The sequence below is a fragment of the Limulus polyphemus genome, unplaced genomic scaffold (genome assembly GCF_000517525.1).
Source record: "Limulus polyphemus unplaced genomic scaffold, Limulus_polyphemus-2.1.2 Scaffold42, whole genome shotgun sequence".
NCBI classification, from domain to species: domain Eukaryota; kingdom Metazoa; phylum Arthropoda; class Merostomata; order Xiphosura; family Limulidae; genus Limulus; species Limulus polyphemus.
Window position 1 is genome coordinate 1,481,152 of NW_013665652.1, and position 26,141 is coordinate 1,507,292.

At 33.1% G+C, this 26,141-nt stretch overlaps 1 protein-coding gene across 1 annotated transcript in view; it reads left to right on the forward strand.

The window, feature by feature from the left end:
* The window catches only part of LOC106462062 (zinc finger protein 2 homolog), a 20,744-nt gene extending 3,732 nt beyond the window's left edge, over positions 1-17,012 (forward strand). Inside the window, exons 2-6 of the mRNA XM_013921944.1 lie at positions 5,866-6,157; positions 9,415-9,504; positions 11,205-11,374; positions 12,655-12,820; positions 16,957-17,012. Of these exons, the coding sequence (XP_013777398.1) occupies positions 5,866-6,157; positions 9,415-9,504; positions 11,205-11,374; positions 12,655-12,820; positions 16,957-17,012 (774 nt within the window). The remainder of the gene's footprint in view (positions 1-5,865; positions 6,158-9,414; positions 9,505-11,204; positions 11,375-12,654; positions 12,821-16,956) is intronic.
* The last annotated feature ends 9,129 nt before the right edge of the window (positions 17,013-26,141 follow it).

Here is a 26,141-nt window from a genome sequence, read left to right on the forward strand (position 1 = left end):
TTAATTAATGTTTATAACAGTAATAACATTGCAATAAACTTGAATGTATATGAAAAATTGAAATTAAGTTAATAAAGGTTAAACATTATACTAAATGCATTACGAATATTTCTTCTTTAGTAATGATAATGATTCATGTCAATGGAGAAACCAAAAAATGAATTATTCCAAATAGAATAAATGTAAATTTGTAAAGAAGTAAAAAAAAAAGTTTTAAGTAATTTATGTTCGATAATATTTTCTATAAATAAATCAGTGTTTATTGGGTTGGATGTACCCTAGACGTTAGCGTACACTGCATGCTTGAAGGTCCAAGGCTAACGCCACGATGCTGTTGAACACGCTCTGCACACTTTCGGCTGCGATTGCGTTACAAGAGTGACAGCCAACCGCATTATTCAGTTCGATAGCCAACCCCATTATTCGGTTCAAAGTCTGAAAAAGCTTTTGCAGCGTGGATGCTACTGACTGGCTGCCTTCACTCTGCCCAGTAGTTTACAATTAAGAAAGATTATACCTGAAACATAGGGATCTCTATCCTGGCCGATTAGCCCATGTACGTATAACGCTTCATTCAGGTTGAAAACAGCTCTATCAGTGCCAGTAAAACTGAAAACGCCTGCTGATATTACAAGTTTACTTACTTTCTATACGGCTTTAGCTGAGTGGCTGAAATATACGAAGTGTCGAATATTATTAACAAGCCGTTCTAGATTTTCCTTAATCTTTAGTTTAACGTCTAGCAAAAATGACAGTAATAATTATGATAATGTAGTATTTGTGTTAGCTAATTAAAGATTCAAGGGAAAAAAGTCACCCTTTCTAAAATATGTAAATATCATTACAACTAAATTAAGTATTTATAGCTCGTTAAAAAAGATGTTGGTAAAGTAGTAAAAACACACTTTTTAAGTATCTTACATCTCTTAAAGTGGTGATATCATTCGTAGAAATACGGATCATAGTGATGAAGATAATAGGCAAAGGCTAAATAAATGATGACTATTAATTTTTAAAATATTTCAAAAACGGTATTTTATAGAGATTACATTGTTTATTTAAAAATAACATTATTGCCTGAAATACACGAAGCATGGAAATATCATTTCGCTTCCTATCACCTATTATACTATATGTCACTTATATACACTATACAGTTGATGTAATATTTTATTAACTCTTTACTTTTTGTTTTCAATATTACTTTGTCCAATAATGTATAATACGTAAAATAGGAATATTTAATTTTCCAGTACAATTTTAAGATATTGAGAAATACTTAGGCATTTTAAAATCTTCAATTTGAAGTACTGTATGGTTTAATTAATTATAACTGTCATAAGACACTAGTTTTAGGCTTATTATATTTTTAAAACTACATTCTATATTCAGTCTCTTAATGCTTTTTAAGAAAAAAAAAAGAGCAGATAAAATAGTATATCATCCGTTCTTTGTCCACCATATCCATTGACAACGAAACGTTTCACTCAATACAGAGCTCGTCAGGCTGGCCGGGACACACATTATGATGTTTCAGATGTTTATCAAATATTTATAAATACAAATGTCCGGTCATGCTCTATCAGACGACAGAGCATCTTGAAAGCAGCCTTGTAGCGTAGTATCCGTTGCAAAAGGCTCCCTTGTAAGGTTATCAATGCAAAATAACCCCATTACTATCTGATTACATTCAATAATCCATTTAAGATCGGTGATTTAGAATCTCCAAAACTGGGTATATTTTGCCCCAGAACCATGCAGAAAGATCTGCAACAAGTCGTATCTAAGCGGTGGTAATCAAAGTGCGGCGACTAATAACAGTTGAGAAGCAACTAGCACAAAAGTCAGGACAAAAGTCGTTCACGTACATCAAGCAATAGTATCCTACATATTCAATTAAGAAGAATATCTATCTAGAAGCCCCCCAGTGGCACAGCGGTATGTCTGCAGACTTACAACGCTAGAAACCGGGTTTCGATACTCGTGGAGGGCAGAGCCCAGATAGCCCATTGTGTAGCCTTGTGCTTAACTTCAAACAAATCTATCTAGAAAAGTGACGAAATATTGTGTGATCATAAGTTGCTTCCACAAGGTATCATTTCAATGTCGCATACCTCAGAATAAAATGGATATGCATTCTATTCCATAAGAAAACATTGCCCCTTAAGTCGCTATAAGCAGTGCCTACTGATTCCCATGTGATCGAACTCCGTCTTTCTCATGCATTAAGACATCTTTATGGTTTAAATGTATGATCATTTTGCGTAGGAAAGGGATGTTACATACTCTTTTCAAAAGCAATCAATTTTCGATAAACAATGTCAAAATGTAGTTCTGATACATTCTGTACCACCGCGATTTTGTAACTGTTTCGTTTGTCACGTAACGTGATGATTTTCATATCAAAAATCATTTTAATTTAACATACTCAAGCCTCTGTAGTTATATCACATCAAGTATTCAAGAAAAATGATTTCTCACATTTGTAAAGGGGGTATAATTATATTTCCATCCAGTGGGAGCAAAGTTATCAAGGGCCATTTCTTTGATCAGCTGTTCAAAGACATTTGCCACCCTTGTCTATCATCATTAACAATATAAAATAAATATATCAGCGAGTCGCGGGTTCTAATCCCCATCACCTAAATACCCATCCATTCAGCCTTGGGGGGGGGGGGGGGTTATAATGTGACATCCAATCACGCTATTCTTTAGTAAAAGAGTAACCCAAACGGTAGCACTAGGTAGTGTTGACTAGCTGTTGTCCCTCCAGTCTATCACTGCAAAATTAGGGACGGTTAGCCCTTGAATATCTTGGGGCAAAGTTCAAAATAAAATACTAACAAAATATTGTGGCGTCCAGCTACTGGTGACAAATCGAGTGAAAGGAAAAATGGGCATGTTGGTAAAGTGCAATACCCATTGAACGCTTTTCCAATCGAGTATTTTCTTCAACGCTAATGAGGAACTGGCATATAGTAGCTGACAATGAGTCCAAAACCGCTTATCTCCTTTCCAAACAGGAAAGATCAGCTTTTGAGATGTTCAAAGCTTAAACTGTTGACAGTAATTGTCTGAAAGCATGTGACCTGAATAGGTGCGATTCGACACTCTTTATATTGTATCGACAGATAAGGTTGCTAGAGGTGAAGTAATGGTTTGGGAAATATTCTAACCGGAGCTGGATCCTTTGATTCCTTTGGTAGTGTCAATAAAATCCACATTTACGTAAACTTTGTACATAATCTCCATCCCACAAGGTTATTTCTACCCTGGTGAGCAAAGGAAGAATGAAATAGTCCTTTACGTTAGGCATCGAAATCCTCTGTCGGCATATGAGAACCAAATGTTAGCCATCGTTCTATAAAATAGAGTTACTATTCGACATTATAACTTCCAATATATCCTGGAGTCTAAGCTGTAGTCATTCCATTAGCGTTGCAAGAGACGGTCTAACTCGTTATTACATGGGAATTGAAATTTAGCGCAAAGTCAATAAATCACTTGAACTGGGAATATGTGGTTCTGTTGGATTATTTGCGTATCAACATAAGTTTTACGATCAATCTATTTCAAATTAATACGAGCAGCAAGGTTTTATTATGTAATCTTTTAATATTATTATTTTATCAGCCAAATCAATACCAACTTTCTTAGATATTTATATGTTTTGAAAAGAAGAACCATTTCTATACACTTTTCGAGCAGTGTGAACTGTATGGAAAAACTACTTGGATCGAATAATAACTGCAAAATCTTTGCTACTTGTAAAATAAAAATAATAATGAATGTGATTCATATATATTGAGGAATACATTTTAAAGTGTTCGAGCGGTTTATGCTCGACTTTTGCATTCACTAAATTCGTAAGGTTTTTGTACGTTTTGTAAAACGACATGGTTATTCTGTGCATAAAAACTTTCTACTATTATTGACATTAATAATTTAACCTCGTGCTGCATGCGAAAATTATGCGACAACTAACAGAAATCAACGTAAGTCTGTAAATTTACATTACTTTTGTTTTTAATTGACGCATTATTAGGTACGAACAAAACAGTAATCTGTAAATGACAGTAATTTCGTTTTTGTATTTTGTGTTACTTGTAACATACAGCTGTATGTACAAAATAGGTCAATACAACGCAGCCATAAATCCAGCCATGTTTTTATTACATTTGAACCACAGCGGTAAGTTGAAGAACATACAACGCTAAAATCAGGGGTTCGATTTCTCGCAATGGAGGGAACGTAGTTGTTTAGCTTGGATTTAGAAAACAAACTATGGATATGAAGTGACGACAATCATAGCTTATTTCGTCAAGAAGTATAACAAAATAATTAATTGAATTAATTTACAAGCGAAAATAATACGAACCTAACCACATATATCTTACATCTCAGCATCAAACTGTGTCATATACATTGTCCCGAATTTGTACTTAACGTCGTTTTTATGATATTTAATTCTATATACTAGAAAACTTATTAAGGAACAGTAAGACTTTTCTAGAGGGGGAAGGGAACACATTGATATCTGTCTTTATTGTTAGCTTGATTGAAAGTATCACAGGAATGCTTTACGGAAAAAAACTTGGTAAAAAGAGTACACAAGCATATGACTATGAATATTCAACAAAACACACACACACACACACACACATATATATATATAGAATATAACTAAAAGTATTGAGATAGAACTCCTTGAGAAGAAGATGCTATTATTCTCCACTGAGGTCAACAGTTTAATAGAAAACAACTATTAGTCACAGCTTGGACTATGTTATTATCACTGGTTTCAAGTGTAGTATGAATTTAGAGAGTGTTTCTTTCATTTCTTCAGTTATTATTGTAAAACGCCCAAGACTGGTCAGTTGGATTCCAGTCGGAGCTTTGACTTGGTCGAGAAAGGTTCTGAATGTTATTTGTTGCAAACCATCCCTAAACATAGCGTACAGTGTGGCCTGGTGTAATATTATACTAGAAGAAGTAAGATCCTTTCCACGAAACTCCATTAACGTAGGTACTGCAGCTTTATCAATTATGTGGACTGAAATATTTCTGGAACTCGTATCCTGCATCCGATAACCATTCTTCTTTGAAGACTCATGAGTCTATTACTTCATGACGACAAATTGATTATGACGAAACATTTTTAGCAAGTGCTGAACATTATAGACTCAGTGCAATGGTGGATTATGGGATTCACAAGGAATTTATTTGAGAACGTTCCGATTACTGAAGATACCTTGTTGCAATGGTTTTTGGTAATAAAATCAACATGTGTTTACAGTTCTTATTATACTCATTTAATGTCCTTAACTTTACTACTCCAAGAACAGAATAACAACAACAACGAGGTTAAGTGGTATCCAAAGCTATGACAAGCAAGTCTCTCCATTTTTGGAATAAAAAGTGAATCGGTTTTAGACTTTTAGGACTTTGTATATCATATTAGTTATAACAGTAGAATGAAATCATTTTGCTTTTAATTCGTCTATTTTTAGAACGACTCTTTTACAGAGTTTTATAGAGAAAATATTAATTTTGCACAATATATTTGAATTTCTGAAAGAAAAGTTAAAAAGATAGTTTTCATGAAACTTCAATATCATTTTATTTTACTATGCTATAATTGTTATAATGCTAACATTTTTTAAAGCAATGTATACAAATGACCTGGAAACTCTCTCCGGGTTCACCTCTTTTTATTTAAAAATAACAAAATAATACATTTGTTTTAAAAATTTCACAATCTATTCTATGATTATATTATAAGAAACATAGTATTATTAGTGCAATATATATGCATATTCTATTTACCCTTTTCTGTAAAACTATCATTATTATTCTTCCTTGCAGATACGTCATCGATACGGTTGTTATGATGATATTCAAGAAGTAGATGGCCGAAAAGTTCGTCACTGTAACTGGATTCGTTTTCTGCAAGTATCTTCAACAATTACGAAAGATGTTAACCTAATAGGAAGGACATCAGGAAGTCGAGTTATCTACGAATGTATCAAATTAATTCCTTCCAACAAAGAACTGATAGTTTACTATGAACCTCATATAGTAGATAACTCATCACCTTTGGCATCTACTCCCAACGTTAATCACTCAAAAACCAGTCAATGTCAACAAGCAATTGAAGGTACATACTAAAACAAAGTCGATAGGGATACTCTTTTTCACCTTAATAATCCCAAAACAATGTAAAAGCAGTCTTTATGAGAGAAATAAAATAAAAACAAACCGATAATTTTTCCATTTACGATCTTTAAGCAGGGTGCTCCCCAGTCGCACAGCGGTATATCTGCGGACTTACAACGCTAGAAACCGGGTTTCGATACCCGTGGTGGGCAGAGCGCAAATAGTCCTTTGTGTAGTTTTGTCCTTAATCTTTAATCTTTAAGCAGGAAATGAAAATCGTTTGGTGTTTGTTTCCTGCTTGAGAACTGATCAGTGGGCAGAGCTAGGAAAGAATTGCACAAACGATTTTCAGTTACGTTTTCTTTATTTTTAATAGGAGACTAGACGTTTTCAAGCTGTTTTAATTTTTAATCAAAAACTAAAATAAATACCCTTGTACTTTGTACAATCATAAGTTTTCGCAAAAGTGTAAATGTTTGTGTCATAAAAATGGACTTCTGTTAGTTTAACGAAAATGCTACGTAGTTTAGGTCGCAAAGAAACTGAGAAGATGAACTCCCGATTATATCACTGGAAAACTCAACATGCAAGAACAGTTTCATTGATCCTTTCTCTGGCCATGGTTAACCTTGTAGTAGTTTAGGTCACAAAGAAACTGAGAAGATGAACTACCAATTACATCACTGAAAAACTCAATATGCAAGAACAGTTTCTTTGATCCTTTCTCTGGTCATGGTTAACCTTGTAGTAGTTTAGGTCACAAAGAAACTGAGAAGATGAACTACCGATTATATCACTAGAAAACTCAACATGCAAGAACAGTTTCATTGATACTTTCTCTGGTCATGGTTAACCTTGTAGTAGTTTAGGTCGCAAAAAAACTGAGAAGATGAACTACCGATTACATCACTGGAAAACTCAATATGCAAGAACAGTTTCATTGAGCCTTTCTCTGTTCATGGTTAACCTTGTAGTAGAACTCCAATTCGAAAATGAGGACGGCGGTAATAGCCTTAGTAGCCTTGCCATTAATACAAGTACAAATGTTCTCTGGCCAGTAAAACTCCATAAAATAAAGTATTGATCTATATTTATTTGCAAGATGGAATCTCAGCATATAAATAAATACTGATGATTACTGGTATATCTAGAAGACTGGAGTTGTATTTGACAATAGGTTGTTTATAAAGTACTGATAATATTTCCGCGTTTTCATTTCAGTGTTGTTGTTTTAACGCAATAGGCTATCTCCATTCGATTGTTAGGGTACTCGACTCGCAATCTGAGGGTCGCGGGTTCGAATCCCAGTCCCACCAAACATGCTCGCCCTTTCAGTGGGGGCATTATAATGTGACGGTCAATCCCACTATTCGTTGGTAAAAAGAGTAGCCCAAGAGTTGGTGGTTGGTGGTGATGACTAGCTGCCTTCCCTCTAGTCTTACACTGCTAAATTAGGGACGGCTAGCGCAGATAGCCCTCGTGTAGCTTTGCGCGAAATTCAAAACAAACAATTAAACAAACCATTCGCTTGTAATAGCCTATTTTCATAATTCAGTGCAACTTGGGTATTTGGAAAAGCTGATTCACATCTTTATTTATTTTTTAGTACACAGCTACAGAATACACTATTGGTGCTTTATCCACCACGGGGAATCGAATCTTTTTAAAATGTATATAAAAAAATACGTAAAATCGCAAGATAATTTTTACAATTTTGATAATAGCCGTAATTGAAATTAAATACACTTTCTGCAGAAAAAAATGTATTAGCTTAAACATTTATATCTTTCAGTTATCGGACACCCAATAATTAGTGATATAGTTAGAATGATGACATTCAAGTATTTTTGTATTTTCATGTCCTTGTAAATTGGTGCATCACACGAGCATAAAGGTTTGTTTATTTAAAGTTATGCACAAAGCTACACAATGGGCTATCTGTGCTTTGCCCACCATGGGTATCGAAACCCAGTTTCTAGCGTTGTATGTCCGCAGACATACCGCTCTGCCACTGGGGGCGAGCATAAATGAAAACGTCTCTTGGTATAATGGTTTATTATACTGTAAAGCAATTGTATGCAGGTAAGAGAAGTTTTAAGGTTAGTGTGTTAGCAAGTGGTTAGTGTGACAGAGTGTAGATTTGTGGGATTGGATGCGTGATGAGTGTGGTGGTCAAATTCGAGCATTCGATATGACAGAAGATGGTAATTATTTCAAAATTAAGGACGGCTAGCGCAGATAGCTCTCGTGTGCCTTTACACAAATTTTAACAAACAAACATATGAGGCATTCCAAACTTCGTCCCTCAGGAAATGGATATCACGAGTGTATTCGTTTTTACTGAATGATTTATTTGCTAAGATAAGTGAGTAATGAAGTATTACAAAGTTTATATTAACTTCACATTCATTTTTCCATTTAATATAACAGTGCTATTTTTCTTGATTAAATATAATAATATTCTTACCCACAGATAGCCCTCTTGATCTTTCTATGTCTTTGGTGACGTCACCTTCATCTTTTACTCCCACTAGTGGAGCGGAAAATGAGAACAAAAATATGTGGCCTTTGTCGTTGTCAGACCTAGAAAATGACAGCAGAATGTCATGCCTCTCAACGTCAAGCTTACAGACATCACCGTTTACTCCTAACCCAAACTCATCTCAAAACGTAAGATGACTTTTCCATTTGTGAGATATTTATCCATTGCCTAATTTAATATAACACTTTTACACCAATTGAATGTAATGTTTGGAAATCTTTAAAACAATGCTTTCTATAGGTTTCTTTTCCCTTATTTTTCACTATAAATTTTAAAGAAATTAGGATCACTTTGTGCACTGTATTTACTAAAACTATATATAGGATAGATTTAATATAAGTACAAAAGCATACTAAAGCAAGTTAATTTTCGTAACTGCAAAGAAAAATTTCAGATTAAGTTGAATAATTAATGACTACATGTTACTTAATTAGAGTTTTTGTATCTTTGGAAATATATTTATGAATACATTTTCAGACTGTTTTTCCGTTTTCAACTTCACTCGTTATTTTTTGAGAAATATTTTGACTACGAAACCTATCTAAACACATAAGCCTCTCTGTCTGTTCCCCAAATTGAAACGTTAGACTGTAGTCAGTTCTAGATGGCTCTGTGATATAAGCAGTTTCGTTCGAAAAACATTTTAAATGTGCATAAAACTGAAAAAAGTATCTTTTTTTTTTCAGTGTCAGACTGAAGTTAAATTGGATAAAAAGCCAGAGAAAAGGTATTATTGCCTTGTGAATATTGTGGAAAAATGTTTGACAGACCTTCTCTTCTTAGGCGTCACGTCCGAACACATACAGGTATGGTAATTGATGCAAAAATGATATTCAAAAGTATTCACTTTATCCTCAGAGGGTAGAATGCAATGTTGCTATCTTTCGATTCTCAAACCTCCTAATAAGACAATATTGTTTCAACACTTTTCTCTTGACATTATAGAAGGATATTTACCTTATTGAGCCACCGTTTAAATGGGTCAAATTTATTTCTTTAAATAAAGTTTGATTAAGATATTGAGTTTCATTCTAGCAGGGTTGCTTATGATGAATGGCGTGGCGCCAAATCAATCTAACGTAAAAAGTGGGTCGCCACGAATATAACTCTAGCAACATATATACTTCTCTCACCTGGAGTTCCTTAAATATACTACAGAACGAATGTTTTCTTTTTAACTGGAATTATAATTTATGAACTTTAAAGACACCTTATGCCTACGTGGGCTAAACAGACAGGCCAAATACTTCTGTAATGCAGGTATAATCATCCCCAATTCTGAACTACAGACCAGAAGGAAGGCAGCTAACCAAAAGCACACACCACCACACGAGCTTTGTATGGATGTTTGAACCGAATAACGAAGTTCGCTGTCACTAACATAACACGCTCACAGCTAAAAGTGCAGAGAATATTCAGCGGCATCACTTCTCGAAAGCCGGATTATTCAATCCAGAGCCAGACACTGTAACCGCTAGTCTACGCCCGGCCTAATTTTTGAGAATAATGGCAATAGCAATGTAAAGTAATAAACAACTTGAGTATGTTTCTCAAGTAGAAACAAGATGTGCACGAGTACACGTTTCCAGGCAATTTAAACATGAACCATGCATTGGTTCAATCTCAGGTACTGGAATTTTGTTATTCTTTGGAAGTAACGTTTTGTTTTAATCTAAAGCTTCTGGTAGACAAAGTGAACAACTTTAAATTTGACTCCTTTCATTTTCTATTTACAATATAAGCTTGCGGACATCAGAACTCAAAAGTACCCATATCCTCACATTCAATCAGACTGCAATCAAGTGAAAATATTTTTACTTAATATTTTAACAGTTGTGTCCACATTAACCAAACACTGTGAAGGAAACTGTGCGTAATTCATAACATACAACAGACGTATGGCTTAAAAATGAGCTATTACCACAACTTTTATCTGTTATTTAATGTAGTCGTTTTATACTTTCTGACAGTATTAGTAATATTAGTTTTATATATGGAGTTAACCTTTAAAACTCTCAGATTATGAAACAAGGGAAATAAAAGTTGACCTAAAATAAGCTATGTAATCGCCGCACTTAAAAATAGAATTTATTGAAACACATTAATTTATTTTAATATATTAAACTTATTCAATTTTGGAGTTGTGCAAATTGGGATACGTTTTCTTATATTCCACCTTAAACAAACAATCCAACTTCCAGTAATGTTGCAAATGGTAAAAGTCTTTAAGTGGTGTTAAAAAAAAACATTGTTGACCTATTTTAAAGTATTAGAAATCACTCTTCAACTTGGTTCATTACTTTTAACAATAGAATAAATTGACTAGTGGCTATAAAGGTAAATGTTGTTGTCATAAAAATTAGCTTAAAGTTACTATCAGTAACACTTGTATCCGGGAATGTTATTCTGTGAGAGATTTTAGATATATATATGTATGCTTTAATGTGTTATGAAATTGTGAAGAATGTAAAAACACAATTCATAAAAAAATTAATGGCTTTCCTAGGAGAAAAACCACATATATGCGACGTTTGTGGGAAAGGATTTAGTACATCAAGTTCTTTGAACACACATCGACGAATTCACTCTGGAGAAAGGCCACATCAATGTTTAGTATGCGGAAAAAGATTCACAGCCAGTTCCAACCTTTACTATCATCGGATGACACACAGTAAGGTAATGCTTTGTTGATAGGTCAGTGAAAATAGCGTTAGATTAAATAGGACAGTTATGTTAGGAATAACAGAACTATGCAGAAATATGTTTTTATTAAAATAATAATAAATACTAATGAGAAAATAGAAAACTTCATACTTTATATCTATATATTTATATGTACAGTGTGGTTCTTGTGAAGTATCTTCAATTGATATATCACAGCAGCTATATTAAAAATAATGTGAATAGATACGATTTTACTCTGCTGTTATGTGTAAACGTTTCAAATGTTTGTGTAAACACGTTTTGCTCATAATATTGTTTCATAATTCTTTGATATGTTCAAATTGACATACATTATCTTTATTCGCAAAAAAGCTTATGTTAGGTTCTAACAAATATTATATTAATTGTGTGATATTACCATATTACCTGAAGGATATTTTATTAAACTTTTAAACATGTTTAATATAAATCCGTCACTTACCTGCCTTATAGATTAATCACTATTTATTTCTATATAAATACATTTCAGTAAATAAAATATACACGATGGGAAGACATTACCACAAGTACAATGCTTTTATAATTAAACTAGCAGTGTGATGCATATTTCTCTTTAAAATTGTGCCTGTACCTTTTTTTTTTAAACAAACTTTGAACTATTTTGAACGAACGTTATTTCTACTTGCGGGAATGATTTTAAAAACGTTTTCTCTTTGTAAACTCACTTTTTTTCTCCTTGTAAAATGAACAAAGACGTCAAATTAGTTATCCTTTAATTAGTGGAAGTTTATTTTGTATTTTTGGAGCCTTTCGGAAAAGAGAAAATATCAGAATGAATGAAACTTGTAGTTGTTGAAGTAAATTTTAAGCAGTGATTACTGAAAAAAAGTATTTTTTTAGAACGTAACTAGGTGTTTCAGATTAGGATCTGAATTAAAAGATTTTAGTACATCTTCACATGCACATTTCGATCTTCAGCGGAAAATATCAGTTAATATTTTTCATTGATTAAGGAGGTGAATATAATATATATAATATTACTATATATACGAAGTTTATATATTTTTTTTCAGAAGAAGTCAGATTTGCGTAGTAACTTTAATATAATAGAAACGTTTTTGACTTAACAATATATAATTGCAGAAAAAAAACGTTTTACAAGTTTTTATGAAACAGCCTTTGCGATGTAATACCTTCATTTCTTTTATTGGATAAATGATAGGTAATACAAACCAAATAAAAGAATAAAGATCTGAATGAAAGTTTAATCAAACCCATTTATTCTGAAACAGGAAAAACCACATAAATGCACAGAGTGTGACAAGTCCTTCCCTACACCAGGGGACTTAAAGAGTCATATGTATATTCATAATGGTTCTTGGCCTTTCAAATGTAATGTATGCGGTCGAGGGTTCAGCAAGCAGACAAATATGAAGAACCACTTAAACCTACATAGAGGTGAGTGTCTCCTTTAATAATAGATTGATTAAGCTGTATCTAGTGAAATATATCTATATATACACATTTCAAGTAATTTAGTTTGCTTTAGATATTACTTTTCTATTACAAAAAACAACAATAATCGAACATCTTTGTGAAAGACGGTAGTAAAACAGTCTTGTAAGGAATAAATTAAAAAAACAATATGAACATAACTTTTTAAAGAGTTTCATATCGGTAAACACTTACTGACGTGTTAACTTATCCTTGATTTAAACGTAAATCCTAAAAAGCTATTTCACGTCTGTTACTGAGATCGTGCAGAACTTATAAATCATTATTTAAAGTAATCCAACATAAAAGCTTTAATATATCATTATCTAAATTACTCCAACATAAAAGCTTTAATAAATCTTATAGCAAAAATACATGTGAACTGCAAAAACTATATCAAGAAACCTCTATTTGAAGAAATCACTAGCAAAACGTTAGTGATTGGTCAAAATGTAAGAGGCTCAAGTAGCAAATATGTTTTATATTTCTGTTCTGTAATTTACTCAATCTACACATTTCTGTTCAGCAATAAACAAACTGCTGATATAGGAATGAAAGGAAGAAACGTTTTAGTCTGATAAGATTAAAATGTAAAGTGTCAGACTAAAATGCTCAAGAATGATTTTCCTACCATCTACACTTTCATAATCAAACTTATTTTGTGTCAGCGTTATGTAACAGCCTGAATTTAAAATTTTAATTTTTAGCTGACACTTATTATGTATATATATATATATTTGATTGTTTGTGTTATAGCAAAGCCATATTGGATTATCTGCTGTGTCCACTGCGGAGAATTGTAAGCTTGCCTGTATGCTTACTGTAGCCTCTTGGGGGGGATAGTTTGTTTACCACCACATCCTATAATAAGCGAACTTGATAACTGAAAGTTGTACAATACTCATAATGTGTGTGTGCGTATATATATATATAGATATGTAACCCAACAATGACGCTTGGAGACGGTTTGAATGGTTTATGAAGAAAAAGTTTAATATAAGTTTAACATAACAGCAAATGTACAACCTGATGATGACAAAACCTTGTCGAAACGTTGTACATTGGCTGTTATGTTAAACTTATATTAAAGTTTTTCGTCATTACTCATTCAAGCCGTCTCCAAGCATTATTAGTCTCAAAGTCGGTTTCTCGTCATCGAATTCGAATTTGAATGTAACCCAACAGTTATGTTAATTGTAACATCAAGAGGAAAGAGAGAATAACACAAACATATTTACTTACCTTGGATAATGTTTAATTATTCCATGAAACAAGTAAAAGTGAGCATAGAAATAAGACAAAAAAATAAAGCTAAGGTACAAAATTCATTAAGGAAAGAGCGAAATGTATCTTAAAGAAAAGGTACCCCACACAGTTGTCTATTAGGTTTCAACTTTTTTTCATAACTTTCACATGCAAACTAAAAAGGAAACATAACTCAAAAATTAATAGCAACTAGGTGTACTGAAGCCCACATCATTTCACTTTTCAAACTGTCCATCAATATCTTCAGCTAGTTGTGGGAAGGATTGCTCGAAATGATACGGAAGAGAAAATGAGAAAAAAAATTAATTTAAAAACAGAAGCTACAAATAACACAGATCACACAAGAGTAATAGGTAAAGTTGGCATTCCAGCCGTCATAATGGTTGTACAACCCGATTATAAAGTACTTCTCTTAAAAGTCAAGACGTACTGTTCTTCAATTAACGAAATAGAAATTTACCCAAATATGTAGTGGAAAACATACTTTCCTTCTGACTGATAGTCTCCTGGTGTGTCAGCGGTAATTTTACGGAGCTACAACGTTAAAATTCTTGGTTTTATTTTTCGTTCAGGACAGAGCGCAAATAGCCAACTGTGTAGTTTTGTGTTAAATAAATAATAACGTCCCCAATGACACACATATTGGATATTTAATATACCTTTATGGCGTGCATTGGTGTAGTAATCAGTCCATCTTCTGCGATCTTTATATGAAGTTTGCATTTTAAATGTCCTTGAATATAATCACATAACAGATTGCAGCATTAAATAACTCAGATATATTAATGTTTCACTCTTCTAAACTAATATTTTCAGTTTTCTTTTCGCTAAAAATATGCCAGTAGATTGTTATTACATACGGTATTGTTTCCAGAATTTAAAGTTAAATATGTATGCATTTTCTAAATAGAAATCTGTATGTACACTTTATTATAAAAAATATTAGGATCTTAAACCTAAACTTGAAATCATCCTTCCCAGCCTCTACATGTGCGTATTTTCCCCTCACAGAGAAGAAACACGTGCTTTTGTACAGGTAAGCAACAGGCATAGGATCACAGTTCAAGATGCCACGAAGTAAAGAGCTAACTGACCTTCAACTGGAATAGTTATTTGGTGCTGCTAAGTAAGGGATATGAGTGGTCGTCTCATTTCCTTCGTATGGGGCCTTCGCAAGTCAGCTGTGTGTAATAGTCTCAGAATAGTCTAAGTTGGAATTAGCTTAAGAAAATCTACATTTTTGAAAAATCTTGGCAGAAAAATCTTAAATTGTCTGGTAAAGAGTAACCGCAAGTAAATTAGTAAATGCATCACCCACAAAATCAATGAACACATTGGAATCAAGGACAGTGCGTCCAAAGGGAAATGCTCGATTGAATATTTCTTGGAAGAGCTACTGCTCACAAGCCTGAATACAAGCGTCGACCAAAGTGGTGTCTGGAACGCCGACATTGGTTTATTCATCAGTGGCGCGTATCACGTTGTTTGCATCCAATGGACATGTCTGAATTTGGCATCATCCGGCCGAACTCTATACTTATGACTGTGTTGTTTCAACAGTGAGGAGTGGTGGAGGAAGCGTAACTTTTTGGAGTTGTTTTTGATACTGTGGACGAGGTCATTTGGTTGTAGTGAAGGGAAAGATGAATGCTTCATCTTATATCAACTTTTTGGACAACACTACACTACCAGCTTTGATACAATACAACAGTGAGGGCCGTTACGTCTATCATAATGACAACGTATCTTGCCATACTATAGTGTCTGTTAATAACTTATTAGAGAACAAAAATAACAAAGCCGACAGACCCCAATCCACTATTAAATTGGCACTTCTTCTGAAGGAAAAATGGTGCAGTATCACGCCTGATATCTACAAAAATTTGGAAAAAAAAAGTGTGAGTGACAAAATCAGAGCTATGTTTTGTGTCAGAGGTGGACCAACACCCTATTAGAAATTATTGTGAAGTAACGACCTTGCATATTTCGATATTGACTGAATATTTTTGGTAATATAATGTAAATTACATGCTTTGTTGAGACTCTTTGATCATGATATGTTAGTAGACTTGCGAAATCAAACAGAATTATAACTACAGTGATATATCTTCAGTTTTATTAGTAGCAGAGTTTTTTGCTTCCTATTTAGAAACTAATAAAATAGCATTGAATCATTATTTTATTTTTATGAAGCTGCGAAAGCTATTATAATTTAGCATACAATTTATAGAAAAAATAATAAACATAGATTTAATACGTGAAGCAATCTACACTATTACAAAACAGTTTTAACTGATTTTGGTGAAATATCTGACATTTTAAAAAGTAAAGCAGATGTGACTATCAATTTAATAATAGCTTCTGCCAATATCTATATAATAAGATTTAGTGTCTCTTTGCATTTGTCACATATCTTCGCCTAAACTTCTGTACTCAACTTCTAAATGGTGCCATACGAATCGTCTCGGCCCGAGGTTTGCACAAAGGCAAAACTTTTCACCCAACCCTTTTAGTGGGATGGTTAACACAGGATTTTGACCCAAATCATGCCCTTTGAGTTAAAAGCATTAAACAATGATATAGCCTAAACATACCCTTATATGGAACCACCCTCAAACTAACTCCTACTATAAAGTAAATGAGTTTTATGCTTGATAATGAAATATGCACAGTAATGCTCGCTATGGCTGTAAGCAGATTCAATTGTTGATATTAAATTCAAAAGCGACATAAATGACAAATCTAATTGTACATTTAGGGATCCCAGATACAGAATGGAGCTTATAGATGTGCAATACTTTGTGCCATATAACATTATATCTGTATTTATTCAGTGACCAATATTGAAACTGGGGTTGTTCAGCTGACATTTTCTCACTTCATGCTGTGAAATCCAAAGGTTCCTCTCTGTTTGGGACATTTGTTTTATACCTATCATGGGATTGGTGCTGAAGGATGTAGAGGGTAGCTGCTATGATTTGGTGGGCATGTCTGATCGTAGTGAGGTGTGTGTAGCTTTGATCAAGGAATCAGCTAGTCCATTTGTAACGATACCAGCAAAGCAGATGACAGTTATCCAATCACTACCTTAAAGCTAGTCTCCCAAGATCTTGAATGCAACCATTTCAACATGCAGTCCACCAAACATGATGAGGAATATGTCCTCACCAGGTGTTTCAGGAAAGTTCCATTGTATTGTTTTAGCAATAGCAAACAGTAGTTGGTCCATTACGAGTACCGGAACCTGACCTGGATTCAGGTGTTGAACAGCAGCCTTGACAACATTCACAGAATGTTGTATCATAGCAATAGAATGCGCACTTTCAAAAACAATGGCATGAGGACAACTGTTGTATTAAGTCCTGTCACTGGTATTTGTAAAGAAGCATGGTGTGCTGCCGATGAGAGGAAATCGTCTTTATTCAACTCTGATTTTCCAAATAGCTGCCTCATATACTCTACCCACTCATAATGCTTTACCAGTGCATTAGCTAAAGTAAGCAATGTTGATTTTGCAGGTCCTAATGTATCACTCACAAAAGGGTCATTGTTTGTAAAAGCTGCTTGAGGCACAATGATGTATGATACAGGCATTGCTGCAACGTATTTCCTCTTTTGAACACTTCCATAAATAATTGGGATATCACGTGCTGTCCCTTGAGCCCCATCTGTTGGGTGTTTCATCAAAGAAATGTCAGTACCATGAAATGAATCTGATGCTGTTGTTGAGCTCGGGTTATGTCTGTATTATGAACATCAGCTGTTGTAAGGATATGTTTCGAAAGTTTTGAAGGGCACATCACCATTTCATCTTCATAAGTGACACGCACTTGGTTGGCTATGTCTATAGAAATGGCAAGCAAGTGAATATAAGAGATGCACATCTCCATGTTATAGAGCGCATTAACAAGTCCAAGGCAAGATAGATTGGTACTGATGTCTCCCTGTCACTGCTGTGCCTATGACTTGCTGTAGAGGTACCTTAGCTAATTCTTGACTTCACAGTCAGTGTTAAACACCAAGAGTTGTGAGATGGTCTAAGATTCATGGGACAGAGGATGCACTTCAGTAGATTGCTCTTTGATATCTGGTCCCTTCGACAGAAAATCTCTGTCAAATATCTGTTTCAGCGTGAATACATCTACATAGATGATATTTGCTCTTTTGCTAGTGTTAACGCCTCAGAATCAAAATAATGATTACAGGCCTGTTTGAGTGCGGTTCCAATGTCTCGATCAAATGCTTCTAGGACCTCTGTGCCTTGACTGTGGGCTCTTAAGTCTGGAATTGCTGCGAATATTCTATTCGTTAGTCTAGTGGTGTGCACCTGTACAGCCTGGACACCAAGTTCCTGTAATCTTGAGGAGTACAGGTTCCTTAGATCTGCCATACTGAATACTGGTTTTGCTTTGGTTGATTCTTGAAATGTTTCAATATGTGAATCTAGCTCAGCAAAGTAGAAAGCTTTCACTTGAACTAGGTGCTGTATCTCTGCCTACCTGTTGTGCATGTTTGTGTAGCTCAGCCAATCATTTTGTGTGGTATTGGGCATTAATTACCACCAGGTCAACCAACTGCAAGTTTTGCCAACAATTTTATGTCATTGAGTTCAGTTGCACACTTTCGTACTTTGAAATCAATATCGAATATTGATGCCTCATGACGGCCAACAGAACCAGATACATCATCATAGAAAATACACAAATGTATCTGTTCTTTCTGTTTGATTTCTGCTTGGATATTCTAGTTTTTACAGTACTTGCCTTCTTTGATTCTTCATACTTCTTCTTACATGTCCTTCCAAGATTCAAACTACTAGTTTTGTTTCTACATAACTTGTGTCTTGCAGAGCCTGCATCCAGTTCTTGTATATCTATATTTACAGGCATTACATTAAGGCCATAGAACTGGATATTTTCAGCAACATATTTGTATCCAGCTCCAATATCTTTTCTCTCGGAGTTTGCAGGACATTGTAAGGGCCCTTGAGCTTCAGACTCGGAAAGGATACACTTTTTCCAGTCAAAAGGATCGACAGTCACTCTTGAGGTTCTTAGGCCAAACAGTATCTACAAGCTTGTATTGTTTTGACATAGCTACTAGTTAGGTCTGCCTTCAGTAGTTAAAGGCCTGGGTTGTCTGTTTCCCATGGAAATCCTGAAGAAAATCAAATAAAGGTAAGTATGAATTGTTATGATACATTTAAAAATTGTTTTACATAAGATGAATATTTATTGATTCACACAGTCAAAACTACTACATATACTAATCAAACTTCAATTAATAAAACGATGATTCTGCGGTTATAAGTGCTTAGAACCTTTAACTACCTTATTCAAGACATTCAATCACTCTGCTTAATTATAATCTATCCATTCTCGTCTCTTCAAGTGATATAACTTCACCTTATATGAAGTATATGTACAAAGTCTCAGACATTGCAATTCAAATTGACAATTGTCACTCTCATTGCCACCAGGAGGCATTGCTGACTGGGTTCCATATCCAGAAATACTCAGTATGTGTTAAGGTATAAATGAGCCAACTTTCACGCTTTTAACTCAAAGTGCCCAATTTTTTGATTAACTGCCCCGCTATTTAAGGAATCCGGGTATTTCGTGAAAACACTTTTACGGGGATTCCGCTAGAGCGGACCCAAAATTTGACATTGATTTACTTTTGAGCATGTAAATAAGTAGGTCTACTAATTACCGTTCGTAACTTGGTTAAAAAAATTAAATTTGCAATATAGCGGCAATGATCATTGAACTGAAAAAGCACAAAATAGTAGTTCAAGCGTTAAATTTACATTACAGCAGCCCTGTAAATGTGGGCCATAGGTCCACGAGTTCGCTAGTCTGTCTATATTCGTTAATAACTTGGTTGTGTTATTACTGTTAGCCTGATGTTCAAAATAATATTCGGTTACGTTATACGCTATTTAACTTTTACTAAATGCCTAGGCAAATAGTAAAACACAGAATAAATTATCGTATTTTACTTTTTCAAAGACACTTAATATTTGTCTAAAATTGCAATTGTATATAGATATATATACATAAAGATAACGCAATAGTACGTCACTTCTAACATCTAAAGGAAAAAAGCGTATGAGCAAACATAATTATCTTACTTTGGATTATTTTGAGAAATGATATTAAGTTCTACAAAACAAACTAAAATAAGATCACGTAAAAGACAGAAAACAAAAATAAGATACAAACTACAATGTGGGAAAGGTAAAATGTATACTTGTAGATGTCTCAGTGGATGTAGGACCTACAGGCAGAAATGAGATACATCTATTAGATTTAATCTCTATTCGCAAGTCTTGCACATGAATTAAGATTTGAAATAATTCTTGATCTTGTAAAAATTCTTGATTTTTTTCCAAATTCATGGACTTTCCTCGATTCACAATATTTTCATTATATATATATATCTATCTTAAATTTTCAGTTTACTTAAGCATTGGAGAATTTCTGATAAACTAGAACATTCCATAATTTCTTTCTAATATAGTCAATTTAGTAAAATCTTTCGAATCATATATTTATAATAATCTTTTCAAATACTAATATTCTAGAAATATTATGGAAAACTGTCAAACTTGTTACAATAAAATCGATATACATCTTTAATTTAGGTAACTTTAATTATACCACAAAACGATTAACCCTATAACCAGAGAGCTTTAAAAAAGTAGATGTTTCTTCATTAGAGGCAAACCATACTTTTATTTTTAGCGCTGACCACATGTCGAGAAATGCTATGGACTTTGGATTTCATATCTGCGGTCGTTTTATTTTTATGGTTCTAATTTCTTTTTACTTGTAAGTTTTCTGATTGAGGGTTAAATCTGATAGACGATATGTCACCATCTTGAATGGATCCTAATTCTGTAGATAAATCTCTTGCTAGGGTACTTTTGATTTATTTACTTCTATCGTTTATATACGTTTTTATATTTGCATAGCTATTTATATGTGCAAAAATATCCAGTGTAAAATAGTTTTGTTTTCTTTTAACATTTTATTGTCTTTATTTAATTTCCAGAACCAGAGATGAGAAGATGTCAGAATTGTGGGAGAAAATTTAAAGTGACGATTGGAGGAAAGAGGTTCAGCCATTGTTTCGAGTGTAATCATAGGGAAAATCCTACTGTACAGAGGAATGATAACTCGTTCGAAAAAACATCAATGATTTTACAAAGCGCTAATACTTAGTTTAGTTTTTGCCCATATATTTCATTAGTTAGGTCTCTAGATTCTATAATAATTTGTAATCTACAAATAGTTTTGAGAAATGACATGAATAATTTAAAACATGATTCCTATCGTACATAAAAGAGGATGAATTACTTTACCATTAGGAGATTAAAGTCAACTTAGCATAGACTAACTAGTTCTTCACACGGATTTGTAATTCAAGTCTAAAATAATTTAGTGAAGCATATCTAAGGAAATTTTATTTTTAAATGAGTATTATTTACGAAATCTATATTAATTATGTACTTGGTAATTAATATATAATTACCTAATACATATATATATTAGGAAATACACTATTTTCATTTAGTCATGAAAAACAATAATTTCAAAATTCACTAGGAGCTATGAAATAAAACTAACTTAATTTTGTTTAAATATAATGGTTTGAAAATGTTTATTACATTAATATTCAATGTAGTGTACTTACAAAAACCAGTAAGGTCAACAAAATAAAGAAAGGTTTTAAAAGTATTGCGGTATTTTTTCAGGTATATTTAATGAAACTGTAATTGCTAAAAGAAAACAAGTTCAGTCAATTTTGGAATTATAATATGAAATGCAGTCCCTTCATTTACTTAATATCGATAAAAAATGGTGGATGACATTATAGAGAATTGCAAACTTTCTTTGTACCTTACATTTCTAGAACCCAAACAAAATCTCTAAAATGTTATAAAATTACAGCAGAACAGGTAATTAATGTTCCAGTTTAATGGTTATGGATACTTTAGGTTCTGAACACAAAATACTCCAAAAATAATAATTAGATGTAAATATTAAATACGATAAAGTTACATAAACTTCAGAATTTCCAAATAAACGTGGTTAAACTGATAGACATTAAGCATTATATTGGCAAGGATCGTTTTACAAACAATGAAAAATATTGAAATTAAGCTTATCTGTTTCTGTGGTATTTTTCGTCAACTGTTCTGATTTGATTAGCAAATTAAGATAGAAAATTATTACAAAAAATAAGGAAGTTGAAAAAATATGAGAATGAATGTAAAATTTAGAAGATCAAAGTTTGGTACTCTTTTCATTTTATAACGGATGGATCCTACTTTTCTATAAATGAGAAAATAAGGGTATATTATCTCATTTCACACTATCTACCAATGTAGGAGTTAAAAATTTCTAAATCATACTAGAGCAACCTTTAAAGTTTCTAACCTAAATTGCAGTTAAACAACGCGTGAATATTATAGTTAGTTGATAGTCAACGAAAGAGAGTAATCTACGATTTAATTAACTCAAACACACATAGCTGATACTTAGTCCTCCCATCAGAAAAGCATTTAAGTTATTTTTGTTTTTAGTTGCCCTAGCATCAAATGCAATTTGAAATTGGGTTTAAGGGATCTATACTCTTAAAAACTGCAAAATAAGGACTTTTGGTTCGAAAATAAAAATATTATCTGATTATAGAATACATTTGAAAAAGTTAGTTATGGGTTTACTAGCACGAACTTAAAGAGGACCTGGGGATTCTGGAGGACCACAATTTCAGACTGAAATCGCTTTGTTCTCTCCTTCGATGGTATAACTCAAAATCAACATTCCACAGTTTATGATCTTGTTTGTACAAATCCACCAAAATATTGGATAAACTAATTGAATTTCTAATTTAGATGCATGGGAAATCTCGGGAATATAATTAGTAGGATTAATTGCAAAATCGTCAGTAATTTCACTTAGATATCAGTGATCTTGTAGCCAAAAAAAGTCATAGATCCAAATGTAATTTGGTGCATAAGTAGTTCATAAAAATACTTAAAAAGCCCATTGGTAATCCTAGGATTACAATGCTGAAAAAGAGCCATAAGATTATAGATAGTACTTTGTGGATAAATCTCTAAATCATAAATATATTTCTTCATAAATCATATAGACAGTGCTGTACATAAGAATTATTCATTAAAAGCTAAGCAAACATGTGGTAACATAGACATTAATATTATAAAATTTTATTCTTAGACATATAAGTTGATTACAATAAAAGTCCCCCGTACAATCTCCAGTGACAAGACGGTAATCTGAGGACTTATAACGCTAAATGTCGGGTTTCGATACCCATGGTGGGAAGAGTACAGAAAGCTTATTGTGTAACTTTATGCCAAGTAACAAAAAAATAAAAAAAGGTGTAAGAAGCTTAAAATTTCAAATACATACTCATTTATATATATATTTGAATTTGTATTTTCTAATCTTTTTCAGGTGGAGCTTTATAACTTTACGCTTAAATTAGGTTAAAAGTTAAATAATAGAAGTAAAAAAAATGTTTTTTTTTGTAATACGGGACGAAACAGGATAGTAAGCATGCAAAATAAATTAGTAGGAAAAAAAATATATATATACCATGATTAACGCCTGGATTCCATACATTATTGTAACAGATAATTGATAAATATTCTTTATAGTTTTATAATTTGCCTCAAAATTTTTTAACTGTTTTGCTCTTATTACAACATCGTCAGAAAACTGTATATTTGCTATAATATAACGAAAATAAACATTGTGCAAAACCAGCGAGCATGTTGCACATTATTTCTCATTGTTTATTCTAATAAACAGATAGTTGTCAGAGAGAAATCAACTTGATTTGCATATCTTTCCTGAGTAACACTCACCATAACTGTTTTTAGTTCCCCCATATACATGGCTGTAGCCTAGAGAGATAAATAGACTCGTGAAAAATATTGTGTCCAGTGTTAAGAATACTGTATATAGATGCCAAAAAAATAAAAATAAATAAATAAATAAAAAGCCGAATTCATGACATTTAGACTACGATATGATGACTAAATAGAATTTTGGGATTTATTTCTCCTGTAGAGAGGCGGAAAATCAAGCTCCCTGCTGACATTTCAGCCTTGTGATATCCATTACTTGCAGATAAGGAAGTGGATTCCTGCAGCGCTAAGAAATGTTATAGCAAAGATGACAGCGCTAAGCCAACTAAGTTAAGAGTTTTCTATCGTATATTTATAGAACTAAGAGACAATTCTTCATGATATGCTGTCGCTTTTTGTGACCTTAGAAAGAATTTCTACTCCTGTCTTCATCTTCAATAATGCACAAGTGCTCACTTGTTCTTTTTAGGACCAAAATCAATTTAATCTTGTATTTGAAAGTAATATGCATATCCAGTTCATACCAATGTAGTAACAATTGTGGAAGCATTAAATGTTATACTAGCTATCAGTTTTCGTTCTAACAATTCACACTTACAAAATAAACTGCATGTAATGAAAGTTATTTTGTTGAAATTCGCTCAAAGCCGTTCCTAATTTTGAAGCGATAAATTAGATGGAATGCTGCCACTCACTAACAACTCGTGGGCCGCTCATAGTGAATATAATTCACTGATGGCCAGAAAGAGCGGATAATGATTGCTTTTGTTCTTTATTTCTTGGAGCTCTAGCCACAGAACCTCGGATCCACTGAGACACGCTTGGCCAGTAATGAAAGTTAAAAGAGACGAGTATTTTCTAAGAGAAATCAATCATCACATTGAAATATATTGTTTTAATAACTTCATATATTGATTGAGATTTTACCTTTTCCAAGGGAAAGAGTGTTGTAAACAAATTCCACGTTGATAAAATTGTAGCAGCTGGTTTTAAAGCTCTGAAGCGCGAAATTGTAAACGACGCCTATTTTTCTATAAAGTCTGTATAAAGAAAATAAATGAGTATAGTGTAAAGTCAGCCGCAGGTGATACACACGATAAAGGTCAAACAAAAGACACCATGAAAAAGTACTCCTTCCCTACATTGACTGGTTTGTTATATTTTTATATCTATTAAAATGTTCTTGTTTTATTTTAGCCTCTTCCTTAGGGTCAGGAGTGGCCTAGTTGTTATTGTCTTCAGACTGTAAATGCCTACAGTTCGCATCCCGTTGTCACTAAAACCCGATCCATTCTTGGAGGCCACTGATGCGGTATAAGAATGGCAGTGAAATCCCATTATTTTTTAGACAAAAGATGGCGGCAGGTGCTGTTGACTACTTTCCTTCCATCTAGTCTGTTAGTTCAAAATTTTGGATGAATATGGGCAGGTTATCCTTGTGCAGCTTTGTGCGAAAATACAAATGTAAATTACTCCTATTTATAACAAGAAAATAATATAATTAAAAAAGGAATATTTTGAAGGCGTGTTTCCTTACTTTTAGCAACATCCTAGAGCAGAATACACAAAGTTTATTCCTTACATCTAATATATTTAACTTTTAGTTATACGTTAGTTTGGAAGCATTATTTATTCGCGTGATCGCATCGAAACCGCAAAGTAACTTTTCAACACATTTCGCCACAATTTAGCAGACTGATTCTAATTCAAATCAGCTCTTAAGTCAGATGGGTTATAATGTTGTAAGAAAAATGTAGTCACCCAAATAAGTAATATAATTTTTTTTTTTATTAAATTTTTTTGAAACGACTTGCTTTGCTCAAGTGTGATTTTTCGCCTTCTTTAAACTCCTTGCATTCAATCAAATCATTTTCACAATAACAAAAAACAAACAAACAAAAGACGGTTATATAAAGCGCCGTCTTTTAAGTATATAGTTGAAGAAACTAAGATGGAAGTTTCTGCAATGCCGGCGAAAAAATTAGAAAACTTCATTAGCAATTTGTAATTTAACATGCTTTGATTAACAGCTAAATATATAATAGCTCATCACGTAAAAATGGCGTCAACACTAATTCTCATTAACAAATTTTATATTGTAGCTTACATACGTTC